Below are 19,749 nucleotides of genomic sequence, written 5' to 3'. Positions count from 1 at the left end.
TGCAAGCCTGAGCTATTCTGGACGATTCGATCGCAATGGGTAAGGCAAATGCATTGAGTAATCAGACCTGGGTATGCGAGGTTCGGAAATTATCAAGACCAAAAGGCTACTTTTTCGGTGATAGCCCTTTAAACTTCGCTACTCCCCTCCTTTACGTACAGCTTTCCATATCTGCCTTACTCTCCGCTTTCCTCCAATTCATTCTCAACCCTCTTGGCCAGACTGCTTTCATACCACAAATGCTCGTACGTTTCTATCGACGCTTTCTTTTTTCCATTTCCTGGAAGCCGCTATTCCCACCTCAAAAACACTATTTTGATTAAATTACTCAGAATATAGTGCAGGATGACAAATTGGGAGTGTGAATAACTGCGTTCCCTTTTTCTCTGTATTTATTTTGTTAGCTTAAAATTGTACCAATTTATAGTGCTTGGTACATTGTATATTGTCTGTATAATATATATACATGTCAATACAATTGACAATGCATCGGGTACTGTAAATTATAGTATCCATTACCAAGCACTCTTTTCTGTCAACCTAATTTGTATGTTATGCATCAGGCAGGTATTATACTGGGACCATCAGTCTTAGGATCAGGCAATGCCTTTGCAGATACAATTTTCCCACTGAAAAGCTTTTACATCAGCCAAACCTATGCGTTATTTGGTGTCATGCTGTTTCTCTTCCTAGTTGGAGTTAAAATGGACATAAGTTTGGTGAAACAATCAGGAAGGAAAGCCGTGGTCATAGGCCTCTCGTCTTTCTTCGTCCCCTTGATCCTCAACATCGGCTTCGCTTTTATCCTACGAAAGACAGTCGCGATGGAAACAAACCTACGAAAGTCGATCATAATCATCGCAGTGTTTCAATGCCTAAGCTCGTTCCACGTCATCGCCTGCCTCTTGGCCGATTTGAATCTCCTCAACTCGGAGATTGGGAGATTGGCTGTGTCTTCATCAACAGTCAGTGGGGTGCTATCTTTGATTTGGGTCAGTTTGGCCTTCACAATAAGGCAAAGCAACATTTCAAAAAAGGATCTTAGTCTACCCTTTATGGGGTTGAGCTTGTTTTGCATGTTCATCCTCATAGTCTACATTTTGAGGCCTATAATGTTATGGATAGTTGCACAAATTACAGATAAAGGAAGATCCATGAAAGATAGCTACATTTTTTCAGTATTTATCATGGTAATGGTGTGTTCTTTTCTTGGTGAGGTTGTGGGCCAGCACTTTATAATGGGGCCCATGATTTTAGGGTTGGCAGTGCCAGATGGGCCACCATTGGGATCAGCTTTGGTTGAGAAACTTGACTCCTACGTCTCATCGATTCTGTTGCCGAGCTACTTTGTGCTCACTGGTGCAAGGATTAATTTCTCCATGATAAAGATGAAGACAGTTTGGATTGTGGAGCTATTGGTTATGAGTAGCTTTTGTGGTAAACTTGTAGGAACTGTGGTGCCTTCTCTCTATTTCAAAATGTCTCTTATCGATTCACTCTCACTAGGGCTTATCATGAGTGCTCAAGGCATCATTGACGTTATAAATTTGAACCATGCATTGTTACTCTTCGTAATTATCTCCACTCAGTTCTTTTTAACTATAATTTATGCCCTATGCTTTTCCCCTATTCCTATTGCATGATACTTTATATATATAAATAGAAAAACCAAAAATTAATCTTTTTAATTAGGGCAATGCAAAATATCGAAACAGATTTTATGTGTCACAATGTTTCATTTATAATTCATAGATAAGCACCTACACTCTCAACCTTGTTTGTTTCTAACAGATACGATACTTTCATACTCTCATTCTCTCATTTGCAACAATTTGGTAACCAATATTGGTGTAAACTTTTGATTAAGTGAATTTTTCTTATGATCTAGTTCTTTGTATATAATTATATTACTCCTCTAATTTTTTTTCATTTGTGCTTATCTATTCCAGCTGATTGACGAAGAAGCCTATAGCGTTATGGCTCTGTCAGCACTCGTCTTAACTGCAATAATCACCCCCATAGTGAAATATCTGTACAATCCATCCAAGAGATATATGTCCACCAAAAGGAGGACAATTGAGCATGCCTTTCGCAATGCCGAGCTTCGAATTCTTGCGTGCATATACCACGAAGAGAGCACCCCTTCCATCATCAGCCTTCTTGAAGTCTCCAACCCAACCCCCAAAACCCCCATATGCTTTTATGTTGTCCACCTCGTGAGACTATCCGGCAGAACCGCCCCAATCCTCACAACACATCGACTCGAAAAAAGGAGTGCTAGTACATTTCATTCCGGTAACTCAGATCGGATAGTCAATGCCTTCAGATTATATGAAGAACATAGCTCTGGTGGCCTTATAATGAATGCATTGACAGCCATTGCACCCTACGCCACAATGCATGATGATGTTTGCACATTGGCATTGGAAAAAAGGACTTCCATGGTCCTAATCCCATTCCACAAGCAATTCAATTCACTAAGTTGCACAGAGGAATTATCCGAACCTATTAGGTCCGTGAATCAAAACATTCTTCGAAATTCCCCATGCTCAGTTGGGATTCTCCTCGATCGTGGTACCTTGAACACCAACACATCTCTATCATGCAAAATTTTGTACAATATTGGGATTATCTTTGTAGAAGGACCTGATGACCGTGAGGCATTGGCATATGCAATGCGCATGGCGGAGCATCCTAATGTCAGCCTCACAGTCGTTAGATTGGCTGACAATAGGAAATGCAGTGTGCATAAAGAACATGATTTGGAGCTACTCAGCAAGTGTAAGATAGAAATTGCAGGGAAAAAGCAACATGTTTACAAGGAGGAACGTGTTAAAGATAGCGTGGACATGATCAATGTGATTAGGACCATAGAAAATTTTTATGACCTAATTTTGGTGGGGAGACGCCACGATAGTGATTCACCATTGTTCATGGGACTCACAGAATGGAATGAGTTTCCGGAACTTGGGTTCATTGGAGATATGTTGGCATCTTCAGATTCCAATTGTGAGGTCTCGGTGTTGGTGGTGCAGCAACAAATGGTTGGAAATGATCAACAGATGGTAGACGACAACAGCTTTAAGTCCTATGGAATCCCATCATTTTCTGTCGTGGATATTCCTCGTGATGATAGAGTGCACCCACTTCCTTATTAGCAAAACAAACACACCAGAGAAGGAAGAGGGAAAATTTTTTGTTTACAAATTTCTCACTTTTGCTTAATTAGGATAGCTTTGTACAAGAATTCTGCTCATGCTATAGGGTTGTTATATGAGCTAGCTAGAGACAATCCGTTAGGGTTGTAGAAACTGAAATGACAACATACTTTAAAGTACTGAAATAGGTAGACTAATATATTTGACCAAAAAAAAAAGCTAGAAAAATATCGTGGCTGAGATGATCATCAAAGCCAATTTGGGAAACCCTCAAATAAGCAGGGAGGAATTAATGACCATAAAATCAATCTCGTAAACTTGGAGGGCAAGAAGAAGCAACTAATAAGAAGTTAAGGCCTTGTTTGGAAGTGTTTTTAAGCAACTAAAAGTGCTTTAGACTATGTTTAGTGAAAAAGTTAAAAATGTTTTTGAATTCAAAAAAGCACTTAAATTGCTATTTAGAGGAAGCACATGTTGTGTGCGTCTTTTCAGGAAGCATTTCACATGCCTTTTAAGAAATAATTGCATTTTTATCAAAAAATTCAATGTGCAATTCCAATAGAAGCACTTTCAGTAGCTTTAATTGAAAGTGCTTCTGAGAGAAGTGCTTTTTAAAGAATCAGTTCTAAACAATCTAAAATTATCAAGTTGCATGTTCTAATCTTTTTATAGTATTAGTTCCTTTATGATTCCAATTGCATATCAAGAATATTGACTCTTTCAATTGAAGAATTTATGTATTCATCAACATTCATGTCTTTTTTTTAAGATTCGATTTCTTTACAAGTGGGAAAATTAGATTTTTTTTATTTCTTTTATTTGTTATGAAACCTCAACCTTAGGAGGAGAATTTTATGGAAAAAAAAAAGAAGAAGAAGAAGTTATTGGAGAATTGTTAATTCACAGCTTAATAGGTTATTTTTCTACTAGCGTACTGTCATATGTTCCAATAATTGATGTTTTGGACCTGTGGGGTTGTTCAAGTTAACGTAACCTTGGGTTGGTGTTATTTTTTTAATAATTTCATATTTATTTTCTATTTAAGTCAACTTATGTAATTGTCAATTAACTTTATTCATATAATAATTGAAATTTTAGAGTTTTGAGTTTTCTCTATTCTCTAGTAAATTATGAGTTGCTGATGAATCTCAATTCATATTCTCGAATTTGAAATATATAATTCTTCTATCATTCATTTCGCGATGATCCAAGGACATGCATGCTTTGCACAACTTATACACACAATTTGGCAATTGGTGTATTTGTTGTCTTCATAAATAATCAAATATTCCATAAGCATTCTAAGAAACCACAACCACAAAGTTGAGACAAAACTTTGGAGATAAAAAAAAAAATATATATATATATATATATATATATAATTTTTAAAATTGTGATCTTACACCTTTCGGCCGTAAACAATTTTGTTCCCAAGAATAAAATGGTGCAAAGATGGACTATAGAAACTTTATACCACAAGACAGGATCGAGCAAAAGGCCAATTGAAAGATAATTGTCAAATTATATGTAGTGCAATGGAAGCACGAGTTAAGAACCAGGACCCCACTAATTCATGTAGACACCACCAAACAAGCAAACAGATGGGATATTGCTACCCACAAAGAGAAGAAGAGAAAAAGGTGATATGGGAAACTCCAATTCCAATATATATCATTCATGACAAAATAATAACATTATGGGCTAATATACAAGAAAAAAGGGCCAAGCAATATATGTCATATAAGGCCATTTCCAACCGATCCGGTCAGAGAGTTATAGGGTTAAAAATAGCCCGAAATGACACGAAAAATCATCTTCAATCGAGGGCTAAACCAAAGGTCTTGTGGGCCCCACAGAGCCAAAAACACCAAATCAAGCCAACAAGCTGGCCATTTCCAGCCAGACAGCTAGCCCGATGAGTCAGTCCACTTTTTTTTTTGGACAATTTTTTTTGCCCAGCCTACTTTTTTTTTTTTTGGACGATTTTTTTTGCCTAGCCCATTTTTTTTTTTAATTCTAAATTTTTTCATACACCATTTCTCACGTATTTTTCACCATTACATACTATCTTACCTCATTTTATTTCAATTATTCACATTCTATTCTCTTCCAGTAATCTTTCCTTTAATTTTTTTCAATAATTTTCAAATGGCCACCTCTTTTAATAATCTTCCTATGTCCGAAAATCTTACATTAATATGGTAGTTTAATTTAATTAAGTATATTAATTCAATTAAAATAATAAATTATGTTTGGCCTATAGCCCTTTGGCCCCTTCGGTTGGAGATAATTTTTTTGTCACAGGGTTATGTTTGGCCTATGGCCCTTTGGCCCTTTCGGTTGGAGATGATTTTTTTGTCACAGGGTTATGTTTGGCCTATGGCCCTTTGGCCCCTTCGGTTGGAGATGGTATGAAATATGGCCTCACAATGTTCATTAAAATATAATTTCTTGAAAGGCTATAGGGCTAAAGAGAGCATTTGACCTTCCTTTAGTTGGAGATGGTCAAATTAACCCACTGGCTTGGCTTGACTTGATACCATTGGCCCGTGAACTTTTTGATGTCGAGTCCTTAACAACTCATGGGGACAGGACAGATAGGATGTCCTAGATTCCCCAAAACCGTGTAAAAATGAGTTATGTTCCACAACAAAATAAGTTCAAAACAACTCAGCATAGCTGCACAACAAAGATTGAGGACCTCCAATTCTAGCAAATTAGAGACCGAGTACCTCCAGATCAATTAGCTAGTCCTTAACATCGAAGTTTTAGTTATATGTGCGAAGGAACTACTTGAGCTAATAAAAAAACTCCTACAAATATTACAATATTGATTATCCTAGACTAAAGCTTAAGAAAAGTTTAGGTCACTCAAAATTGCTCATCTCACGTTGAAGGTTTTATTTAGTTAAAAAAAATTATGGTTTATGTAAGAAATTCGAACTTAAAAACTATTTCAACATTAATAAGAAAAATACCACTAAACCAATGTTATAGCTAGTACTTGATCTTCGTAATTAGACAGACATATGGTCAAGGTTTGGGACAAAGTAAAATTGACTTTCCATTGACTATTGATATTGAAACTCACCCCCCACATACATAGAGAAGGCCATTACAGTTTTTTACATCGATGTCTCCCATCCAGAGGGATTCATCCAAGTTCTCCTCCTGGAACTGGCGACTAGACCCGTGAACTTATATCCTTTTTGTCTTCATCAATGCTACAATTAATCGAAAGGCTCAATGCCTATGTTCCTTGGGATCTCCCCATTTCTCTCCCTCAATTAATTAGTTAATAATCACATCCCTAATGTGTTTGATTAAAAGCGTGGCATTGCCTCATTGGTCCCAACCCACAACTCAAATGCTTCCCCATGATTAATTTCCCCCAAAATATTTAAAATTCAACTGGCTAAACTGAAATATTTGATCTACAAGTTTGTGGTCCAAAACATTAATAATATATATATATATATGTATATCATGGGGATGGAGTTTGAGGAAAGGATGTGTAAGAACAGTATAATATTATATGGGATATGGGAAGAGGGAATCCATGTGAGGACTGAGTTATAAAAGTCTAGCAAAGAAGATTTGCCAGGTTGTTTTGGATTTATATTTATGTAGCTTCAAGAAATAGGCATTCAAAACTTTTGGATTTATGCTAATTAGACAATATGCCAATAATAATATATGAAGTTGGAGCTAATGGACCTTCATCATACATCAAGGCTCCCATCTCTCTCGTGTATGTATTTCAAATGATTTTTTCGGAGTGACAAGCCTTAAAGAGAAGGGCTTTAGTTTAAACTTTTTTTTTTTCTTCTAAACCAATAAATTCAAGAGTCCGTTGTTTTATCCATGCTTCTCTTTGCTTGAAGACAACTATATGTTATCATCTTTACAAAAGTATGAAGTCTCTTTGACTTGGTGTTTACACCCACTTGAACTTTTTCGTTTCCGCTTGGATCTGGGCATTTGGATGCCTATTGTGTTTTATTTTCAATTGAGGACTCGATATGTGGAGACTGGAATGTGCATGGTTTTTCTTTATCTACAGATTTGGCTCATTTTCACCTGCGTTGAAACAAATATAGGCTTGAGTTTTGCTTTCTACGGATGTTGTAACGAACCGTCCTCAATTATTACGGTTTTTATAATTTTAATGTGTGAATTTACGAAAATGACCTTTGAGGCAAAAACGTTGACTTTGGTTGACCGCGTTGTCGTGTCACGTAAGATCCCTTTTCTTGGTGTATCCTTGTAGCACTCATTGCTACAAACGTGTGGGCATGAGCGGAATCAAATTTGGAGCTAAAACGAAGATTTTACGAGACTCAAAATGATAAGGGTATTTTGGTAATTTTCCAAGTCGAGATATTCTCCACCCTGGACCACTCTCGGGTTAACACATGGTAGGTGACCCTAGTTTCTAGGGTGTTCCTTGGTTCCGTGACATCTTTCTCTCACTCTAGAACTCTATACCTCTCTTTTCTCTCCCGTGACATACTCTTTCTTACTTCTTAACTCTCATCTCTCTTCCTAGCTACCTCTATTTCTCTCTCCCCTATCTTTGCAACCTTCCCCTATGAGCACACCACCACTCACCATCACCATGGCTCATATTCTGGCGACCATGCCACCTTCGAGACCTCCCTCTCACGACCCCAGACCGTCTAAGGCCTATCCTCATCTTTCTTTCTCACTGCATTGTTGCATCGTTACTGTGCAAGGATTTTTCCAACGAGTTTCGCCGTTTCTGACATGGGTAAGCCTCGAGACTCTTTTTCTCTCTCTCTCTCTAACCTTCATTATAAATTGATCAAACCCTAGTTGACCCATTTTAGGCACTTGGTGAAGGTTGGTATCGAAAACAACTCGGGAGATTAATTTCCAAATTTCGACGAAAAACCCAGCGGTTTTCGAGCCTTTTTCAAGCCAACTCCAACCACTACGAGGGACCACGAAGGTATAATCTCATTCCTTATCTCCCTACCTTTATTTTGGCTTTTAAATCGTAGGAAATAGTTAAGATTTGAGCTCATTTAGAGCTCGGGGAATTTCCCTGCTGAAATCCATCCTTCTTCTTCTTTAAATCCGGCGGGTGCCACATGAGAACCTAATCGAGTCGACCTGACCCGTAATCTAGTCCATTAACCTGGCCCAAACCTTTGGGCCATACAACCCAAACCTTGGGTCTATGTAACCCAAGCCCAAACCAATATCAGGCCAACCCATCAACCTAATCCAACCCAGTAACCTCGGCCCAATCCAGCAAGCCAATCGGGATCCAACTTGACCCGGACCCAAGACAGCTTCCATGTTCGCGTATGGGCCAACGCATGAAGCACACTCGTCTCCGTCGAAAGTACTGTGCCGACGACCTTTCTGGTGAACTTTCCGGTAACCTATCTCAGGGAGTGGCAGTGCCTGGCCGTCCTGGCCATCGCCTTGTAGACACGCGTGCGGCAGTGCGTAAGAAAACCAGAGGTATCTCTTTAGGTTTTTCGATGTGCCGAATCCACTGTCTGTTTTCTGAAATTCGACTATTTTAATAGAGTTTTACTACATGGTCCCTATATGTGTTTAGGTGTGGCAGTGGGAAGTGGCATCATCCTCGCTAGTTCGAGCAGCTTACGGGCAATGGAATACCGTGAGTGGACCCCTTCTAAACTTACATGTTTTTATAAAATATTAGGCTTGCATGCATTGCATATTTCATGAATAGAGCATGGTTTATAATATGTTTTACGGATTTCCATACTTATGATTTATTTAAATTGCTTTTACGAAATATTTATGATTTCTCAAATTTAAGTTTTACAAAAGGTTATGAATATTTGGATTCTTGTATATGAAATTCTATGGCTTTCGAATATGATGTATTTTATGAATTTATGAATATGTGCTATCAGAGATTGATGAGATGAGGTTTTGAGCTTTTGAGCTCCGAATTTGATATGAGATTTTTTAGGATGTTTTTGGTGCTTATCTACCGGGTTATTATACAACACATCTACACAACACGGGTATGTAGATGTCTATGGCCATAGGACACAGTTGAGGATGTTTATGTATATACCTCTTCTCTGACTAACTCGGAGTTGTACAGCTTCACCTTCGAGTGATGGATCATGGTTTCTTCACTGGCATAACCCAATATTGTACAGCTTCACCTTTGGGTGATGGACAGGTACTGCTTTAGGGCAAATGAGGAGTAGATGATATTGATGATATACCCCCAGCTTCACTAGCCCGGGCTAGTTTCGATGTGTGATGTTATATATCCTCTTCTTTAGCGTAACCAAGAGTTGTACAGTTTCACCTTGGGGGATGGACCATGGTTTCTTCATTGGCATAACCCAATATCGTACAACGTCACCTTCGGGTGATGGACAGGTATTGCCTTCGAGCGACTATGATACCCCTAGAGAGTACAACATGATGAGATTTTTGGATTTGCCTTAATGCAGCGATAACACCATTATTCAGCATGGTTTTACAGTATACATGTTTTACGAAAGTTTTCATTGCATGCTAGAATTTTCAAAAAACTTACTATATAGTACTATATATATGTTTTCAAAACAGGGGTTAGTATATTCCTATATAAAATGATTTTCCTATTATTAGTATTCATATAAACTTTGGTCCACTCACCTTTTCTATTTTTGCGCCCCCTCAAGAGATAGAATTGAGGCACACAGTCCTAGCGTCAGGGCAATTCCGCGTAGGGATCTCCGAGTCTTTTTAGGGTAGGTACCCTTCCTTTGTTCATACCTTTTTATATTCATTCATTCACATTATTCTTGATTAGTTGAATGCTCTAAACACGATTATGCATTGGTGTATCTCATTCTAAATGCATATTTTAGTTGTATGCATGTTTTAAGTGTCTATCCTAGTATTTGGGGATTTCGAGATCAGGGCGTGTTAGATGTTTTACTTGGATATGATTGATGGCTGTCTCCACCAATTATGCAGCTGGGGAGGTGGCGGGTGAATCTCCCTTTAGGGTTTTTAGGTTCTTTTGTGTGGTCACTTTTAGGCTGTGTGGGTCTTAGTTTTTGGGTTGAGACACATTCTATGTAATTTTTGTTTCCGGTATAGATGGGAACATTTTCTCATGCATTTGATTGCATAAAGTGTCTTGTTTGTACCAACCCCGTTTATGGGGCGGTTGTTATTTCCTCATCTTCGTTGTGGAGTCTTTGTACTATATCTTTTTGGACTTTGTTATAAAAAGTTTCATTGACCAAAAAAAAAAAAAAATTGTGGTTCATTAATTTAAGGGTTTTTTTAAGCCAATACATTAGCTAGGCTTAAGAATAAACGTAGAACTCACAATCATTAAACTTGAAGAAATGTATAATCTATTGCTTTTCATATGTATTACAAAAGGTTGTTACCCGATACTCCCTCCATTTGTTGGCTAATTAAACGCTCTCACAATGCACGTCTTAACCTCATTAGATAAGGATTAAAACATCTTTCTATATTTCTTTATCGACCCTTTTTTTTCGTGTTAAGATTCCTTTTACCAAATTCAGCAAGATTAGGCAATTATTACACACACACACACACACATATATATATATATATATTGTATATATAGATGCACTACGATACCGCGTAGATGGACTAGTATGCCAACTATTCTGTGCTCAAGTCATCACACACACACACACACACACACATACATATATATATAAGGCCATTACAATAATATATAATGACTTATGGCAGTGCTATACGCCAATTTACAAAGGATTTTGGTATCGCATGGTGTCATGGCTATATCATCAGAGTTGGTGGTCTTTTTCTCGTGATGTTATAATAGTAATCCAGGACTCGCAAAGCTGTTATATTTTTTGTTGGTTAGATGTGGATCTCTATGAGTTTGGAATTGTATGCATTGATGATAAGTTCGTAATTGTAAATTTATATGGTACCTTTTTACTGTGTGACCTCTTTGTTAAGTTCAACATGCATATCCTTTATACATTCTCGATGGTTTTGTAATAAATTATTATTACCTTCAAAAGAAAATACACTAGATCTGATTTTAAATTTGATAATGAACTTTTATAAAAGGGTAATGCTAAGAAAATTAAATTTGTAAACAAAATTCTAAAAACTAAAAGACATGGAAGTTGATGATTGAATTGATTTATTACTTAAGTATTGATGAATGTGTTCATTCCTATTAGTGATATTTTATTTAATTTGTAAATTTTGTCTCTAAATTTTGTCAAAATGTTATTGAGCAAGTAAATTGCTCATTTGGACAAATTAATCATGGGAAGCAGTTCCATCTTATGCTGACTTCTAAAAAAAGTATATGGAATTATATGGACTACATGAAAATCAACTATCTTATCTCTTATATTTTCGAAAAATACTCTTTAATTTATTATTTCAAATCTCAAAATTACTGAAATTAAACACCCCACTTCAACTGATGGAATCTTTCCCCCTCCGAGCACTAGGCTGCCCAGTTATTTTCTTCTCCACACAAATCATGAGATCACAAAGAGAGAATAAAAGAAGAAGCAGCACATATTTACTTAATTACAAACTTGGTGTAAATACAATTGTATTTCTACGAACATTTTATTTTTCTCTCTTCTCTGTTATACGTAGCCATGATTTTAATTTTTCCTTTGATTTCTTGAGAATAAAACAGATCATGACCTCATGAACACTGAATTTTTAAATCAGAATCTGCCATTATTACTCGCAGACCCAAAATAAAATTCCAAATATATCCACAAGACGCAATACCAAACCCATTTACGTACCAAAAAAAAAAAAAAAAAAAAAAACCCCCATCACCGGAAAAAAATGTTAGCCTTCGGTGATGCTTTCGAGATGAGGTCGCCATACCGTGACACGGCCAGCCCTCCTATCTTGGCGAGACATAGACTTCTTTTCCGTCACAATCTCCGTCCAATAACGGCCGGTACTATCGCTTTGGCTCGTGCTGCTCTTTTTTGAGGGTTTCTTATTGCCGCTGCTCTTACTCTTCTTCTTCTTCTCCGGCACAGAAGAAGACGGAATCAAGAAATAGATGCTGCCTCGCTTGAGCTCCGATTCCGACGAGAGGATCAAAATTTTGCGCACGACCCCTTGGCAGCTGGGTTTGCTGAGAAGGTGATTAGGGTTTGCTTCTAAGATCTCGCCGGCTGTAACTGGATGTGAGATTTCTTCTACGTAGCCATTCAAATGGACGATCCGGATCAAGTCTAGGGCTCCACATGGTAGTACGCAAGCCAAACAGCACCTTAGACTGTTGCCCATCTCTGGTTTTTGAGCGCTCTCTGTGGATTTTGATTTGTTTTTAGGTTTTCTTTTGTGTTGGGTTTTTGGGTTGATGAAAGCTTGAATGCTATGGAAGGTTTGGAATAGCTGTGTGATACATATATAGGAATTATTGAAACTCATACGAACATAGCAGAGTGAATGATATTATTGTGTTCAAATGACCAAATTGTCCTTGTATTTTTTATTTGTTTATTTATTTATTTATTTGCGTTTTATCTGTTTTGGTCTTCTTTTGCGTGTGGGTCTTGCTTCCATGAGCTAATTAACTTAAGCCGCCTTCTATACAATTAGTGATGGGAGATTACTTGCAGTTACCTTTTTGGAAGTGCTTAGGAGATAATGAACCTTTTGGGAAATGTTTAAGCTAGCTAGGGTTTCTTGGTTTCAAAGTGGACGCCAAAGTTAATAAGTTGGGTTTATTGAATCTGTTTTTGTTATATAAATCCATATTATTATGATATGAGTAATTAATAATTAACTCTGAAGTTACAAGTATTTAGGGTACTTAAGTGAGGTTTATAATCAAATGTTGGGGTAAATTTTCATAGTCCGAACTACTGGATAATCTGACTTTATATTTATTAGATTGGCAAGTAAGAAAAATTAGTATTTTCTCAACTAAATCATGACCGTTTATTTTCCTTACTACTGAATAGTCCTAACTATTGAAGAAAAATTGCAAATATTGATTGAAGCTATACATTATTTATTTTGAACAAATTTATGAGTGGTACTAGCTAGAACTAATTTTACTGATTGTTTATATGTATGTGACTCATGTGTTAAAAATATGGTATGAGAAATATGATAAGATTATATTTTTGTATTTTTTGGCCCTTTAGCTGTGAAAAGAGTTTCCACACATAAAACCATGTGATTCTTGTTACATCCCAGCCCGGGTTCCCACCACATTCCGAGCTCGACTTCACTGTAGCACAGTGTCTGCTTTGGGCCCCGACCATGCCCTCACGGTTTTGTTTCTGGGAATTCACACGAGAACTTCCCAGTGGGTCACCTTCCAATTCAGTCCTTTTTAAATCGATCATTATGTGTTTTGCTACTATGTTAATAAACAAATAAACAAATTGGAGCTATTTCGAATAAAAAAGGTGCAAGACATGCCACCCACTAGTCTGTTGCGACCTGCAACGCCTACCTCTAACGGGAGCACCCCTTTGGTTTGGGACTTGTTGCCGACGAAGCTATTTATGGTTATTCGTGACGGTATGAGTTCGTCATTAGAATGGCGTAATGCCTTCATGATGGATATAGGCATGATGTTGACTGTGGCCCTAAAAACTCCTGCATGTTTTTTTTTTTTATTCTAGCAAGAGGGTCTAATAGCAGCGTAAAAGACTCCAACAAAAGAAAGTCACAATCATGGTTATCATCATCCGGAGCTCCCATACTCGTCTCTTACTTCCCCCAAAATTCGTATCTCTCTCGCTTGTAAAGTTGTAATTCTCATTTTGGTGTGAAGATGGGGCTATATATAGGGGTGTCGTTGGCCCTATTTGGAGAAATAGGGACAGGCCACTTATGGTGGTATTTTGAATATAATTGCAAGATATTATGTCAAATAATATCTTGCAATTAATTTGGTATTCCAAAATATTCTCAGTAAAACATGATAATCATAAAGTGTAAATCTAATTTACTCATGAAACATTTCGTAAAACATAACCATTAAATCATGTTTTTCATGTATGCATTTCTACTATTAAAACATCCATTTTAGAATGGGTCCATCCTGAGATTACTCTCGCGCGAACTCGCTTAACTTCGAAATTCCAATGGAACCCGAAGCCAGTGAGCTTTCAAAAGGCCTCATGCTTGGTAGAGATGAGAATATTCACATAAGGCTTACAGGATCCACTCCCCTAAGCGATGTGGGATGTAACAATTCTCATTTGGGCAAAAAAGTTGACACATTTAGAAGAAGACCTCAGGTTGTTAGAAATTAATACACTTTGTTTATTCATAAAGTGGACTACGAAATTATATATTAAATAACCCTTGATAAAAACATGTAGACTTTTCTTCCCTTTCCTCTTTCCCTTAAAAGTAAAAAAAACATAACCATAGTAAAATAAATTTGTTGACATAGATTAATGAGTTAATGTTTGGTTCCACTGGTAAATTGTTAAACGTCCGTTAATAATGGGTTCTTAACGTGTGATTCAATAATGATCGAATTAGTTAACGGGTTGTCTCGAATTTCGTTATTTCCATATCGTTGCGAATCAGGTTAACAATTTATATATGTAAGAAATTGACAAGTCTACTTTTGATTCTTTAGCAGCGAAAAAAGTTTCCATACATAATACCATATGATTCTGTTGACTACAAAAATTACAAAACCTACGTGGAACGCAGGCCGAATAACTAATGAGCTAACTAATGTCCTTCGGTTGAATGCAGGGCGTGCCAACTCGTCGGCCGAGCTCGGCCGAGGAGTAAAATTTGATGCGGTCGCGTTGAGCGCGCTGTTGACTTCTGTGTCTTGCGATTGCGACCGAGGAAGGAACGCTCTCGGTCTCTGGATTCTATAGCCTGAAGACAAGGCTACTAACTCTACGGAGTTCACAACTCGTCGAAGCCTGATTCGGCCACTGTGATTATATTCGTAAGAGTATAAGCACGCCGAATTGAGACCAAACTATACGGGCACAGGTACTCGAATGTGATGTATGTCTTGATGGTGAACGTAGTTCGGCCGTCGGAATGCCGAACCCTGAAACTTACTCGTGAGTATCCAATCATAAACTCACTCGGCCTCCAACGCGCCGAGCAAGGCAATCCGTAACACCCAACTATGCCGAAACGGCTTAGTAAGATGACCTCTACCAACAAAGGTTCGAAAACCTTCCTCGGCCGAGACTTAGATAGGTAATCGGTCGACCTCGACGCAGTGCTGTTTGTCCAAACTGAAGGTGTGTCTTGGTCGGCTGATTCTGCGGCAGCAGTGCTGTTTATCCAAACTGAAGGTGCTTACCGGTTGCTTCCACAGTGCTGTTTATCCAAACTGAAGGTGTGTCGGCGGGAAAAGAAAAAGAAAATCTCAAGGTGTTTGAGAGAATTTGCGCAAGGCAATTGTATGCTGATGTTGAAAAGTCTTTCTATTGCGTAATTTCTTGTATTTATAGCACCTCGCTCCTTGATTCCCATTCTGATTTGGATTGGGAGTCCTTGTCCCATCTCACCTTTAATTCAAACAATCCCAGTCCTATTGGGATTCTGAATTCTCCTACTTTTGAGGTTTTACCCCTTGCCGGTCGAGAATCCTGGTTGCATCAGGATTTCCTCGACCTTTCCTCGTTTATCTGGACTACTTAAGATAGGATCTAGCCGACCCTGCCAGCTGGTCCGAGTCTCATTATTTGGCCCATAGCATGTGTTATTACCTTGGGCGGAGCACATCCTGCTGCTCGGCCCAATCCTAATATTTTGGGCCCAAACATTGCCCCCTCGCTTCTGAGGTCGCCGACTGTCACTCTTGGTCGGCTCTCGGCCTTGAAGAAGCGAAAACATTTATTGCTCTTCTGGACCTTACTTCATTAATGACCATTATTCCTGCATATTTATGAGACATGATTGCACCTTCCTTGCTGTCCTCAACGCGTGGCCACGTGTCGATTCTCCGTCGTTCAAAAGCTTCAATCATGGGCCTCGAAACCGTGCACTATTTGAACCGTCTTATCCTCATTAAATACATTGAACTTGTCGCCGCACGCAATCATGCGTCCTGGATTTTCGACTCCTCGATTCCATTTTCGCATGTTCCCGAAATATCCGAAATAATTGCAGACTTTCCCGGTTAACTTTCCCACCAATTTGGAACCACGCTTTTCAAATTCCAGTGTCTTTCAAAATTCAAGCGTTTGATTTTCCATCTGAAAAGCCTATAAATACCCACATTTCAATCTATTCGCTTCTTACGTCTTCAGATATTCCAAACTCCCTTGCTTGTTCAAACCAAAACTCCTAGTCCTTCTGCAATATTTTCCCCAGTTCTTCTTCCTGCAATATTTCCTTCCAACACACCTTTTTTTCCACAAATGGCCTCCTTCATTTCGAAGCTTTCCGAGGAGATCAACAAATGCAAGGACTTTATCGACCGGAACACAATCAAAACGGTACGCTTCGAGGATGACATGGCCGCTTCTCATCAGATCCTGGGCCCAATTTTCAAAGATGCAGTGCCGTCGTGCATCACCGACCTTCTCAAGGAGCAGTGCCTTACACCCCTGCTTCAAGGGTTGGACTGGTCGAAATGGTCCTTGGCTCGGCCTCAAGGAGCCTGGCCCTCGACCACCACAGCTTGGGCCGCCTGGGTGGACCGAATGAGATCATTCTTCGGCGAGGAGTGGAAAACTCTTGGTATCTATGATGCCATCATGCTCTCGACCGTGGAGATTACCATGGACAAAGAGCTGCTCATGGCGGCCTTGACCCTGTGGTGCTCGGCTACCAACACTATGATCCTTCCATTTGGCCCCCTAGGCCCCACAGTGCTCGACGTCTCGGCTATCCTTGGGACTTCTCCATCCGGCCTCCCAATTGATGCCGCTCTTTCAGGATGTCCCTCCTCTCTTGACCTGAAGGCGCTTTTCGACGAGCGGGCCGTCGAAACGCTCAGCAGAGGCGGTCGGGAGCCTTCGAGAGAAGAAGTTCACAAGCTTCACAAAAACTTCTTCAATTACAACACCCTCATCCTCCATTTCGCCGTCCGGGGGGAAGAGAATCTCAGGAAGGGGGAACATGAAGCCTTCCTCTTCTACTGGTACAACAAATTTATTTGTTGTACCAGGTCGAACAAGTGCTTGGTCGAGAATATGCCGGTGGCCCAGGCCCTGGCTAGTGGTCACTCTTTGGCGTTCAGCCCGGCTATTCTTGCCAACCTTTTCCGTTGCTTGGCCGAGACGACCATGAACAAAATCGACCCGCACCAGAACGGGCCCCTCTGGGTCTTCCAACTCTGGCTGCAGATCTATTTTTCCACTCTTCGGCCAGAGATCCCCGCTTTCCAGCGCTCGGCCGCTCTCGGCCCCCAACTGGCCTCCCGACCGGCACCTCCTCACCGGGCTGACGAGGTCCTTAAGCACTTTTTCAGTCTCGACGTCCTTTCGGACGACGAGTTCCTGGTGTGCCGGCGCCAGGAGTACCCTGCTTCGATTGGGCTCCCAACGGCAGCCTGGGCCGAGGCCGAGGATGCAGGCCTCCGTCAATCCTGGGGGTCAATCGTACTGGCTCGCGACCTTCCCCTTGGTTGCGACGCCCGCCGAGCCAGCTGGGAGGTCTACCACCCCCACTTTGTCGCCCGGCAACTCGGCTACCTCCAAGGTTGCCCCGTTCCATTGCTCACCTCCCGTTCCCTCTTGAGCCGGGGGCGTCTTTCTGGTTCTTCCGAGAGGGAATGCCGATCGATGGAGCAAGAATTCCAAGATCGGTGTAAGAAGTTCCGTCCTCGGCCGATCGTCCCGGAATCCTTGGGCGCCGAGACCTTTGGGGATTGGTGGGACGAGTACACCTGCGACTTCTTCGGCGTCTCGGTCGAAGAAGTGGTGAGCAAAGTTTTTGGCGATCGGCCCGAACTAGCGCCCTCGACCCAACCTAAGGAGTCGGCTCAAGGTATATTGTTGACTAATTACTTTTGTCATTTCAAAACTTGCCCTTGTTAACAATTACTTTGCCTATTTCAGGGGGTCGTGGGGCGAAGAAGGTTGAAGTGGTTGCCGCGGCGGCGAGGGTGAAGAAGTTGGCGCCCAAGAGGAAAACCATCGCCACCGAGCGGCCAATCCCCTCCAAACGCCCCCACCGAGAGGCCGAGCCGGAGATTGATGTCCTTCGCCCTTCTAAACGCGTCAAGAAATTGGCGAAGAAGGGCGACCGGGAGATTCATGTCGTCTCCAGTGACGTTACTGGGACGCCTGCTTCTGCCGGTTCTCCTACTGTGCCGGTTGCCCCGGCATCTCCACTCCCGATCCCTCCGGTCGTTCCCCTCCCTGGAGCCACAGCCGATCCAATCGTCGCACCAGCTCCAGCTTCGGAGCCGGCCGTGGCGCCTGCGATGGGTAAACCGGCTGCGCCTATTGGTGCGCCCTCGACTCCCACGGTCATTCTGGAGGTAAAATTCTACTTCCACTTGTTTCCTTAGGTCTCTGGTCGTAATGCTAAATGTTCTCTTTATGTTCAGGATATCGGGAGCGAAAGTGACGAAGTCCCGTTGGAACGCCGTCGCGGACGAGTTAATTCTTCTCTCGTTCATCCTCCTCCGATTGTTGATGCGACCGATCGACCGACTCCTCCTGCGGCGGATCGCGGCAAGAGGCCCATGGCCGACCCTGAGGCCACGGCCGAGTCGCCGATCCATCCGCAGGATGCAGATCTCCCCATTCCTCCGCAGGAAGTCTCCTCGGCCTATGTAAGTCTTCTATTTTTTGTATTAATTTTACAATGACACGTTCTTAAAAGATTATTAAAATGTCAGGTGCCCGATCATTCATTTCACCGGCAATTTTATGCGCCGAGGGGTGTTATTTATATTTCCTGGCCGCCGTCGTGGCCATCAAATATAGATAACCTCCATCGGCCGCGTGAATTGCGTAGCGGTCTAAGGCACTGGGCTCGGCCATTAAGTTCCCTGGGTTCGAGCAATAACCCAGAGGGCATGGCCGAAGTCTCCTCTCGGCAGGTCTAAAACAATCCCCTTTTCCTTTATGCATTATATCACGACGTCTGTCTTTCCTTCTTACCGATCTTCTTTTATGTGCAGCCGTCGTGGGAAGTAGAGCTTGACGCCCTTCTTCAGAGCACGACCGGTGAGGCTGGTTCTTCTGCTGCTCCAGCCGAATCGGCGGGAACTACGCCTGCCGAGGTCTTCGTGAAGCTGCACGAAGTCTTGTCTCTGACTGCCTCCCAAGCTCTTCGGTGCAAAGGCCTCGACTCCGTTGGAGAATGTCTCAATGACCTCGCCAGCGGTGGTCATCTGAGCCCGGAGGGTATCTCTTTTCTGACCGACCTCCTGGAACGAACTCGGCAACACTTCTACATCTTCGAGCGAGCCCTTCAAGCTGAGGATGACTTGAAGGCTGCCAAGGTCGCGCAAGAAGCCGGCCGATCTGAGATGGAGGCACTTAAAGCCAAGAAAGCGAAGCTGACAGAGTTTGATCGCCAGATTTTTGACCTCCAACGTCAGATTTCTGACCTTCAACGGCAAAGGTCCGTTACCGCTGCCGAGCTTGAGAAGGATTTCGAGGCTAGC

General features: G+C 40.9%; 2 protein-coding genes across 2 annotated transcripts; one reads left to right on the top strand and one right to left on the bottom strand.

Moving 5' to 3' along the window:
* Positions 1–35: 35 nt before the first annotated feature.
* On the top strand, positions 36–3,158 carry LOC103934217 (cation/H(+) antiporter 15-like). The gene is made up of 3 exons (XM_009343949.2): positions 36–245; positions 564–1,571; positions 1,950–3,158. Exons 1-3 carry the CDS (start codon positions 36–38, stop codon positions 3,156–3,158), a joined length of 2,427 nt encoding a protein of 808 aa, XP_009342224.2.
* Positions 3,159–11,702: 8,544 nt separating this feature from the next.
* LOC103935276 lies at positions 11,703–12,572 on the bottom strand. Its single transcript, XM_009345039.3, has one exon. The coding sequence runs from the start codon at positions 12,459–12,461 to the stop codon at positions 12,009–12,011; it is 453 nt and encodes a 150-aa protein (XP_009343314.2). The 5' UTR covers positions 12,462–12,572; the 3' UTR covers positions 11,703–12,008.
* Positions 12,573–19,749: the final 7,177 nt, after the last annotated feature.

The sequence above is a fragment of a genome, unplaced genomic scaffold, assembly GCF_019419815.1.
Source record: "Pyrus x bretschneideri cultivar Hongxiangsu unplaced genomic scaffold, Pyrus_bretschneideri_v1 Contig39, whole genome shotgun sequence".
In the NCBI taxonomy this organism is placed as follows: domain Eukaryota; kingdom Viridiplantae; phylum Streptophyta; class Magnoliopsida; order Rosales; family Rosaceae; genus Pyrus; species Pyrus x bretschneideri.
Note: the sequence above shows the minus strand (reverse complement) of the source record. Positions and strands in the feature narration are given on the sequence as shown.